The following is an 11,513-nucleotide window of genomic DNA, read 5'->3' on the forward strand; positions in this document are numbered from 1 at the left end:
CACACCAACAACTTCTAGTAGCAGTAATCCCAGCAAAGCTTTAGGTAAACTGGAGACAGGTTAGAGTCCAGGAACACAGCAACAAATTACATCTTGATGCCAACTACAGTTCTGTTTACTTAAAGGAGCGTCCTACACAGCTCCTGCCCCAGAAAGAACATATATTGAGCTATCATTCAGGTAAAGTATTATTCAGGGAAAACCTAGTGTTCTTGTTTATATGGATGGCTTTTTGTAAAGCACATTTTTCCAGAGTAGAGGGATGAATTGAAAGTAAGGGGCTGTCAGTACTTTTCAAAATCAAGCATTAGGGTACAACAAAACCCAAGGTCTCTTTTTCCAGGACCAATATGGTTAAAATAATTTATTCTTCATAAATCTGTACACAAGAACTAATAACAAGCACTAAATCCTAAACTACAGATTAGTATTATTTTCACAGTGCGATTACAGCCACTGCCACATATCCTGCTCTGTTACCAAATCAGGCATTCAGATGCAGCAGGATAAGCACATTTACAAGGGGAACTACAGACATCTAGCCTTATGCTAGATGTCATCCCCTGCTTTCTTCTTGTGTATCTTTGAGCTCTTCACTTTGTTGCATCTATTTCCAATCAGTGGTTTAAATTACTTCCTGTGGGTTGCCTGCAACACCGTTTGCTTCTCCATGTCCCAGGTAATCAAAACCCTACTAATAAAATTGCTGTCACATTTCAGGTCTGGAGATAATTGCTCAAAAAAGCAAATACACAAATACACATGTGGAACTAAGAAGGAACAAGATGCACAACCAAGCAAGCCAAACGACCTTCTCAGAAACAAGAAAGAGAAATATTCAGACCTCACTACCCTTTTGTATATTTGCCTTCACTTGTAGCAACAGATCAGTAAACCTAAAGTCAAAGAGCACTCAAGTTTTGACACCCGGCTTTTTTAAACATGACAAATTTTGCTCCTATATAACTAGGCTCCTCCCAGCTATCAACTGGTGTGACCTAGTAAAAGGGGAGAAATTCCTATCCTGATCCCTTAAAAAAACCCTCTTAAAACCTCAGGCCTTGAAGTGCCACCAGCAGAGGCAGGACCTGCAGCAGCAGTCTGGGAGCTGTGGAGAAAGGTGGTGCCTTCACATCCGTGCAATGGCATCAGGCCCGTCAGCACATTCAAGCTTTGCGTACCAGCTACCAAACACAAGCAGATGCATTTTGTTCTTTCAATAACTAACCTAATTGCTTCCTGGTGTTATATTATTTGCTGAAGACAGCTGGAGACACAAATTACCTTTTTTCCTTCAGCCAAAATAAATATTTATGGCTAATTAGGACTTCCCTTTCTCAGTTGTGAACATTCACCTGGCAGAACCGCTGCAGTAAGAGGCAACGCAGCAAGGCAAGCAGCTCTGTGTCCCAGAAATGGATAGCAATCACAGAAGGAAACCAGCACACACACAAAGTTCACAGCAACACCAGCCTCCATCTGCATAGTCATTAATAAGTGCAAGCAGCACCCTTCATGCCCCACATTGTGGCTCTGGGGGTCAGAGCTGCAGAGACAGCTCCAGCACTCACTACAAGGTCTTGGGACAGGGGTTTATGGCAAAAGGATCAAGAAACAGGTCTGAGGAATCAAGAGGCCAGAAACCCGTATTTGTTGTGCCTGCCTAGTTTTGGAGCCCCAATATATATAATCTGCAGGAAGGCAGTAGTGAATGTCACCCTCTGAACGTGCCCTGGTGGTATTTCACGGTATAACTCATACACTGGTGAGCAGAGGCACGAACCCTCTGCTCAGACCTACAACACACATCACAATTCATGTGTAGCTTTGCTTCAAATTTATTTTTAAATCCAAGGAACTCACAAAAAAAAAAAAAAAGGGACTTTATGCCAAATACCTATAGCAGCACTGAGATTACAGCAATTCAAAAACAAGTTTTCACAAGTTACTCTGCTGAAGAAAGTGACAAGGACACCTGCGTTTTGTCAGACCCACATTCACAATCGCTGCAGGAATTCTAGTTAAAAAAAAGCTCAAGCAACAACCAAAGGGGAAGTGAAAACATGAATAATGTAAATGCTGAGTTGCTGAAATCCCTTCCCAACTTGCAAACTAATACCAGTGATTTTGAAAGCCGCATATACTTCATAGAGAATAGGACATCTAGTGGCACCACTCGAGATTGCAGCACGGAAGAGAGGTCTCCTCAAACCCTCTCCCACGAAGACAGTGACAAAGTAGAGGAATAACAATGACAGCACGAGTCCTCCAAAAGCCTGACACACGGCAAAATCTTACTCCAGGAGTTCATGCGACAGTTTCCCTTTCTAAATAATAATAATAAAAAACCCACAACAAACAAAAAACAACAGAACACAACCAAGTGATCAGGCAGGTATTCCACTTGATGGGTTTTTCTTTTGTTGTACCCTTGCTCTTTGCTTCTCTTTCTCTCCCCAAAACAGTCGGTTTACAGGACGCCATCCTGCTGCACCTGAAACATGGATTCACCCTTCAAAATATCATGGGTTTGCCATTATTTGTAATAAGTTAAAGCGGAAAGCTCTGGTGTTGGGGTAAAGGAAAGGCTTTCTTTACCTACATTATCCACTTGCACATCCTAATATTTGATCCCAGAATACTTTTGTTTATTCAGCATTCCCAGCAGCTATAGGCTAGTTCTGCTCTTTTCAGTATGAATCCATGGGCAGGTTTCTCTAAGTAAAATGCTCCACATTTATAGATAATCTCATGCCAAGAATCCCTCTTTAAACAGAGGAAAGGTAATTTCTGATCTGGAAACGGGCCCAAAACAGATGCAACAGGGTCAGTGGAGAAAAAAGTAAAAGGTCCTGAGGTTTTAGATATTTTTGTCATCAGTCCTTAATATGACTTTGCATTTAAGTTTGGATTATAAAGTTACACATTGAGGAAATGGATTTAATGCCTGAGAAACTCCATACTAGTAAATCCCACAGTAGTGATGAACAAATAAGGGGAAAATCGCAAAGTCTCTAGATCACTCAGGTTACTTTAGAACAGACTGCAACCAAAACCAGCACAATTAATAAAAGTGTTTCATTTCTCCCTCTGCACTAGCCCTGAATAGAGTTTCAGTACTTTCTAGCATTCAAATGACTCCCTTCAAAGGAAAGCTGAAGGAAGGGTTTTCACAACAGCTGTCTGTACAGTCATGTCAGATTTCAGTCAAGCAAACATGTTTTAATTTAATATTCGTAAAAGACATCAAGCAAATGGCTTTCAAGTGGTGAATAAGAAATTCAGTCATGCATTGGCTATGCTCAAAGGACTGGACTAAACTGAAGATACCACATTAAGAAATAATTTTAAAATTACAGTTAATTGATCCTTAAATCAACATTGCACAGTGCCAGAATTAGACATTTACTTTAAAAGTGAAAGTATTTCTACAGAAGATCCCAGGTAATACTTTTTTTCTCAGAGCTACAAGCTGAGACAAGCAAGCAGATTAGTTTGTTACATGTCTTTTCACATCTAGGGACTCTGCCACAAGCAGTTGTTGCTGTTTGAGGTCTTTAATTTTCTAAAACATTGTCACCTTCAGGTTTTCTTCTTAGAGCCTACTTAGAGCACTGGTGGCAAAAATGGAGGCTGAAAAAAGAAATTTGTTTGCGACCTTAGTGCTACCAGTAAAAGCCACAGACTCACTATCAAAGGAGGGACTTTGGCAGATTCATTATGCAAGCTTCGTCATTGAGTCTCCAAGTAACCATCCACACACGTGGCAAAACAAGCCTGCATAACAATAAACACTCTTTTCCCCCTAAGAGGTTTCACCTGACTTCCACACAGCAACAGGACAAGGGGAAAAAATGCTGCCTTTTCCCTGAAGTGAAGGTCAAATCGCAAGCTTTGTTAACCTGGCACTGTAACACTTTCTGGCATTCTTTTGGGTTTCTGACCAATATGTAAGCTGCAGATAACAGTGAACACAGGAGTAGCATTCCCATTTGGATTCAGCTCCAGGGACACAACATTTTGGCTTCAGCCACCAAGGGGCTTGAGGCAGGTAAGTCACCTCAGCGCAAGCTCAGGTTTTGGGGCCACATGAGCTCCCCACTATTGATCCCCACCAGAGGCTTGCATTGTATTCCTGCCAGTAACTGCCTTTCTGCATGATCAGGGCCAGTTTGTGCCTCCATCTCCCTATCTTAGGGATTAGGGTTGCAGGGTTTGCCAGACACAGTAGCCAAGAGAGAACAAGCAGTGTGCACACAGACCAGGTGCAGCACATTTCCCTCCCACTTTTTTTAGCCATGAACAAGAGGATCAAATTCAGCTGAGTGTGAAAGAGTTACAGGAATATAGGGCTGGTGTAGAGCTTTTTCTTTGCACAATAACATATTGCAAAGCTCTTAATTCCTTCACGAAACATCTGTATTCCCCTAACAGCCAAAAAGTCTCCAAGGATTTCATATTTGAATCAGAACAACATCACTTATTACTGACTTCACTATATCAGTTACAAAATTTAAATACTTTTATTTTAACCAAATAGTGCATTTTAACACAGAAGTAGATAATTTTGTTAGGGATTTATGAATAGAATCATTAAGGTTGGAAGGAACCTTAAGGATCATCAAGTTCCAACCCCCCTGCCATGAGCAGGGAGCCCTACCTACTAGTAAAAGAGCACCTCATCCTACAGCAAGACAAGTCTCCCTCTGGCAGGAGAGTGCTAACCTGTGCTCACAGTTAGAAAAACCTCTGCACAGACACCAAAACGCCCACAGAAGTGTTAACAGACCCTTCCATATCTCCCCATGTGCTGGCTTGGGGTCCCCCAGATACACAGAAGGCTGTTAAGGGCCTCCCTTCCCATGCCCAGCATGAGGTGGCTGATTCTTCTTCCAGGGTTTGTATGTGAAGATGAACACAGCAAGACTCCTGCACAGCCCCAGGATTTGTCTCTTGCCCAGGATTAGTAGAGTATAAGAGGTCTCATACCTAATGCTTTGTAAGATATCAATTTTACCTGGAAAATATTTGGCAGAAGAAGATAAAAAAAAAAAGCCAACAAACCCACAAACACTTTTCACTTCCTACAATTACCTCACCATACAGGACCTCTGCTCTTTATTACATATCAGAAACCAAGTATAGCAAAATACACATACAAACATAAATATATATATGTGCTACCAGCTTTTCCTGGACCTCCTGTGTCCTGCCCCTCAATCTCCTGCATCTTTACCTGCTTCTTTTGACAACCACACACCAAGGCACTTCAGAGATCATCAGTACTGCCCAAGTTGGCAAGCAAGCCCTGAGACACAACCCCTCAACTCTCACCTCTCTCCAAGAAACTCTCCCAGGTGCCTTTTATCCTTTCTGTTTCCACACTCCCCTGCAAATAAACAAGCATTGGCAACACCTGTATTTCCTCCTGCTCCTTTCCACCTCCTGCCTGCCCCTCACTCCCCACATGGCTCCCTCTGGCTGGGAGCATCCTGCAAGGCTCACAGCAGTCCTGGGCTATCCCAAAGAGTCAGCAAGCCCCCAACACTCATAATACGAAGGTCTGAGCTGGGTTTTGGGAGGCTTTTATCAATTTCAGCATGGGAATATTGAGTTTTCATCACACATCTGATGTTACATGGCATTCATGTAATGTAGAAAGGACTGGCTGGGGTACATCAATCATCCCAAGGAAAGACAAAACAAAAGAGGAAAACTTTATGCCAGCAATCCTTTCTGGCCAAGCAGAATAGCTAAACTTGTCTTCAGCAATCAATCAAGGCTCCAGCATAACCTGTTCTACCAAAGACAGATGATCTTTTCCGAAATCACAGATATCTCTGAAAACTTCATCACCATTCGTTAAGACAAAGAGTTGCCACTTGGCAGTCTCCTTAATGCAGCATAAATTTTAATAATGCATCCACAAACAACCAGCTACAGTGTAGCTCACAGATTCTGCTGAGCTTTAGGAAAACAAATTTCTACAGCTCCTTTTCACTCCTTGTCCTGGTACTGCTGAAAATGTCTCCTGCAAATCACATGTAAGAGACACAGCAGCATGTGTCTGCAGGCTCCAGGTCTGGTTTTCAGTTTACATTCATGCTCTTTCTGATAATAACTTGTCTCACGTTAGCTGCTGCAAAGTCACTTAGACAACCCAAATTGCTTTTTTGAATCATGAACCGGGTACCAAAAAGAGTATTAAAAGGCAAAAGTATCAAGGTCAGAAGCAACGGATAATTTTTTCTATGGGTACTTGGTAGAATAAGGAGATAAGGAAAAAAACTTTAGGTCACTCTATGCTTCTTAGGTCAAGACACTGATATTGCACCCAAGTCATGGAACTAATGTTTGGCATTACATTTTATTGTTGTGTTTTGTTTCTTTTTAATCTTGGTGTATTGTGAGTTATAGATCACTTTGTGCAAAAATTTTTATATAGCTGACATGCATTTACATTTTATACAATTACTAGTAATACACCAATTATAATTGTATCAGGCATACTGATTATTAAAATCTGGTATCTTGATAACACTGATAAAGAAACAACTCACAGTAACATTAATCTGTATGAAGGATAACCAGGCATGCAATGGCCCAACAATAAAACCAAAGTTCAAAATGAAAATCAGACATGTAAAAGTACAAGAGAAACATCTCATCTTAGTGCTAGAGTTTCACTTGGATTCAGCCTCCACCACTGCCTTACAGTAACACAGTCCTGTTTAACAAACAAACAAACAAACAAACATTGCTTTTAGTGACTGCAGCTTGGAGGAATACCTGCACGTTGGGAAGATCATTAGGCAGCCTCTTCATGGTCACCAAGGCACTAGAAGACAGTGGTCTCCCAGTATGGGGGCTATGGCTCATGCGTCACACATCTCTCACCCCAGTTCATGCCATTTCAGCACATACAGAGCTCCAGTCTGAACAGGGTAGACTCGTGTCCCAGGACAGAGACAGTTTGGGATCATGAAAAGCTAAACATGAAAGACTCTTGGAAGAGACCAGTCCAAAGCACTGAGTAGGTGGCAGAACACAAGCAATGAAAGCGATCCTCATATCTGCTACTATAACTTTCTAACAACCTTTCCAGTTCATATTCTGTCTCCTGACCGTGCTACTGAAAATTAAATCAACTGCAGGAAAACAAGTACTCGCTGGCACAGGAATACACCAAGCTAGTGGTCACCCCATTGCAGCTGTCTGGAGAGAGAGGTTGTGTTAGGAGGTATTTCACTAATTGCTTTAGAAAATATAAGCACAAGGAAAATAATATTTGCAGAAAGAAAAGCAAGAACAGCAGGAGATGCATGCTAGCACACACCAGTTCCAAAGTGTTAAACGGGTGTGAGAAGTGATCGCAGCAGACTTGCAGTTAATTCAGCATTTAAAGATACTGAAAACATTATATAGAATCATCTCAGAAAAGCAGAAGTGCCATTTTATAACACAGAGATTAAGTAAAGCCTTCTGCACAAAAACTGCAATGAAAAGTAATTTGGTTTTCTCTGTCATCTGATATCTTCAGCAGGGACTTGGTCTTTTGGCCCTTTTTGAAGAGTGCTGTTTCTGTCAAGACAGGTTCAGAAATTAATTTCTAAAAAACACCCACAAATACAGAAATAATAAAAATTAGCAGACTGAGGACATAAATTTTATCCTTAATTATTAAAATAAATCCAGAATAATTGAATTGTAATTTTAAGACCATTGCTATTGATATGCTCTGTTCTTAAGAAGTTCATTTTTCTGAAAGAAAAAATAAAGTACACATTTTCAGAGGGAAGTAACCTGAAGCATATGCTGCTGAATTTCACTAAAAGTCACATTGAAAATAAAAAGCATTTAGATTTGTGAGGCTTTCCTTACACAATTCCTCCAATAATTGTGTAGGTCTCTCATGGAACTGAATCATACTACCATTTTTGTAACCATGCTAAGTAACACATTCCCTGTTTTCTACAGCTTTCGGTTATTACCAGGAGGGAAGCTAAAATAGCAATGTAGCAAAGAAAATATTTCTTTTTCCGTCTGTAAGCCCATATTGGATGGGCCATCATATCCTGTATTGAAAGCTTTGTGCATTCAGAGTCCTTTCCTGAAGGACTTTTCTGCACAAGGAATAAGATTCAACCACAAGCCCTTGATTGACGACCTTCTTCCTTTTCAAACTTCTTCCTTGCATCATGGGATCTAGAGAGCTTTCTGAAGATGGAAACAGACTGAGTCCACCCACCCGAGTCCAGGAGCTGGGACTCTCAAAACAGCATCGAGTCTTCTGAGTGTGACACCAGCCACAGGAGCGGTTGGCTCAGCTCAGACACGCCAGCACACATGAATGGGAAACCTGTTAGGCTGAACTCCCACCAAGGCACCTCAAAACAGGTCTTAAGTGACTGTTGGAATTCTGACAGCTCTCCACAGAGGTGATTTTCACAGTAAAATTTGGGAGATGCAACATGAAGGGAATGAAGGGAACCAAAAGAAGAGAGAGTTTCTTGGGAATGCTGAGAAATTAAAGCTACTCAGAAGGTCTTGCACAGCTGTGACTGAGGAGAGCTACACTACATGTCACTGTGAAAATACTCATACCAGATTAAACATAGAATCATAGAATCATAGAATCTTAGGGGCTGGAAGGGACCTCGAGAGATCATCTAGTCCAACCCCCCTGCCAGAGCAGGGTCACCTAGAGTACATCACACAGGAACTCATCCAGGTGGGTTTTGAATGTCTCCAGTGAGGGAGACTCCACAACCTCCCTGGGCAGTCTGTTCCAGTGCTCTGTCACTCTCACAGTAAAAAAATTTTTTCGGATATTCACCTTGAACTTCCTATGCCGTAGTATTTGCAAATGCCCAAAGTAGAACATTTCTGGCATAATTATTCAGGCCCTACCAGAGATTATTTTGGTCCACTGAGCCTTTGTGACTTTTAATCTAGAGATGGGAAAAGAGGCGATTACACAGGTAGTGCCTCTTCATAAAAGCACAGCTTATTTCCCTCTTGTGCACCATCTATTTTTCAACATACAAACACTGAGCTTTGTGTGTTTCCTTGAAAGATTCTTTCTTGACTTAACACACCTCATTGTCAAGTACTTTCTCCTGCTATTATTAGGGGTTTTTAAATTTAGTTTACTAGTCTCTATCTGTACTGTGCCCATTATACCTAGTTACAGATTATGCTGAACAAGTCATCTTCTTCCTCAGTGTGTATTTCTTTCAAATATCTGCAGATGATCACATTTCCCTGTAGCTGCCAGCTAACAAAAGCATATATATTTAACTATTTTATTCTTCCCTTCTGAATTCCCTAAGGGCTTTTCATTCCCCTGAATTCCCTCCAGTTGCCAACAGCCTAGTAATGAGGTGTCCTGGCAGCACCCAGAATGTTACGGCTGAATAGAAAGCAGTCCTTACCCCTCATGCCTATGCACTTTAGCAACACATAGGACACTTCCGTTGCTTTGGAAACTTAGGATTAATTTACTACTAATGATCACATATTGTATTTCTCTTGCCCTGCAGTTTATTAGTTTTTGCCTTCCCAAGATGATTCATCTAGCTAACCTTTTAGAGCCTTTGGCTCACTTCTGGCTCTTGTCACTGATTAAAGAAAATTATGCACATCTTTTGTTGTGAGGTTGGATGCTGGGAATTTAGAAACTTCCCAGAAGAGCTCTGGACAGTGGGATGGGCACTCCGTGCAAGCAGTGGCCTGCCCTCCTCACTGAGCCAAAAGGCAAGGGGCTATCAGCAGCATGAATTCATTTGGAAAAATAGTCAGATGCAAGATCAGCACAGAAGAGCTTGACTTCTATTCGCCTTCCTGCACTGTGACCATACCACTGGGGGGGAAGGTGTTGCCTCCACAGCTGTCCCCAAAAATCTGCATCAAGAAATGGAAATCCATTTGAATGCTGCAGATGTCTGGCACCACTTGTGTGTGTGATGCCAAACAGCTTATCTGGTTGTCCTTCTAAATTATGCTATGGGTGATACCACTGAAATATGGAGATTACTTTCAAGGAGCACTCATCTTACTTGTATTGGAAGCTTGGGGCATTTATTCCTACACTGCAGGTGTTCATGAAACTAAGACATTTGAGATAAAGTACTAGAACCAAAAACAAGACAAATCAAAGAGCTGATAATCCTGTGACTTCCAAATGTATAACTGAGTAACCCCTCAAAACTTTTCTATTGCACTGTGTAAAATGCCTATATGTCAGCAGAAAATTATCTATTACTTTCTATTTTCCAAATAAAGGTAACCCAGCCTATGCCCCATCAGTCACACCTGGGAAGAGTCATTACAAAAATCAGATTATTTCTATTTCATGCAGGCATGAAAGTGTTTCTGCAAATCAAGTTGTTTAAAGTGACCAAATCATTCACATTATTTGAAATACTTCAGGGCTCCTTACCTGTTTGTGCTCATGCAGAACAACCCTTACAGTTTTATGGATACTTATATTAATTGAGCAAAACCATTAACCACTCCTTCCTAGTCACTGATGTAAAAAGTCATCTCTGCCATTTTTACAGAGGAAGAACAAGAAAAACAGAGATATGAAGTTGACTGGTGACAGGCAGGAAAACTTACACAGCACTGTTGTCATAATTTTTCCATGACTGAAAAAGCCCATGCAGGAGTGCAGAAGGCAACCAGGACACCTGGGACACTAGGAGGATGCATGGTTGGACTAGAGGGCAGTGGGCAGAGCAGGAGCCATAGAGCTCACCCAGCTGGTGCCTTCCCAGGAGGACACAGTGAATTGGGAGTAGCCCTCCATGTTGTCCCCAAAAGTGGGGTCCATCATCAAGTGTGCAATAAGCTGATCCACAGTATTTTGTGAGATACCTGCTTTGATTTCCAGTTCTGTCCAGAAAAGGCAGCGGGATGGTATTCCACAAAGCTAGCTCACCTGCCCAAAATGCAGGGACTACTTTTATTTAAAAAAATATCTATAAAAATGCTGTATCTCTAGTTATATCCTATCATATGATTGGTCAACTAGTTCTTCACCTCCATTTAAAATTACAGTACTTACAGATTTCATCACACGTGCTCAAAAGGTAGTGGATTTTCTGTTAGTAGGGGTACCACTAGCCTGTGGGTGGGTATTTCAGCATCCTAATAGTATACCAATAAGCTAACAGTGTATCAGTATGCTAATGATATGTTAATAAGGTAAGTCAAATTACTCAGTGTTTTCCACATAGCACTCAAAGCTATAACCATGCTGATCCCGAGATAAGTTGTGGGGAACACCCCCTTTCACCCCTTTCATCCATCTTGCAGGCCTGTTTCTCAAGGGTGGGTTGTTGACTCTCAAGGGTGGGATGTGTTTTTCACTAATTCCGGCTGTCTTAGTGTTTTGCAAGTTCTCTTCTTATTACCCGTGTCTCTTCATTCTCTTTGATGTGATTTTTTCCCCCTAAAACTGTACTTCTTTCCATTCCCAACTGACATCAGCCCCATCCCTCCCTGCCTCT

At 41.4% G+C, this 11,513-nt stretch overlaps 1 protein-coding gene across 1 annotated transcript in view; it reads right to left on the minus strand.

Annotated features, from left to right (window-relative positions):
* Positions 1-11,513, minus strand: part of ANXA5 (annexin A5) — a 44,933-nt gene that overhangs the window by 31,563 nt on the left and 1,857 nt on the right. Inside the window, exon 3 of the mRNA XM_009998579.1 lies at positions 10,760-10,896. Within this exon, the coding sequence (XP_009996881.1) occupies positions 10,760-10,896 (137 nt within the window). The remainder of the gene's footprint in view (positions 1-10,759; positions 10,897-11,513) is intronic.

This window comes from Chaetura pelagica, unplaced genomic scaffold (assembly GCF_000747805.2).
Source record: "Chaetura pelagica isolate M959 unplaced genomic scaffold, ChaPel_1.0 scaffold176, whole genome shotgun sequence".
NCBI lineage: Eukaryota > Metazoa > Chordata > Aves > Apodiformes > Apodidae > Chaetura > Chaetura pelagica.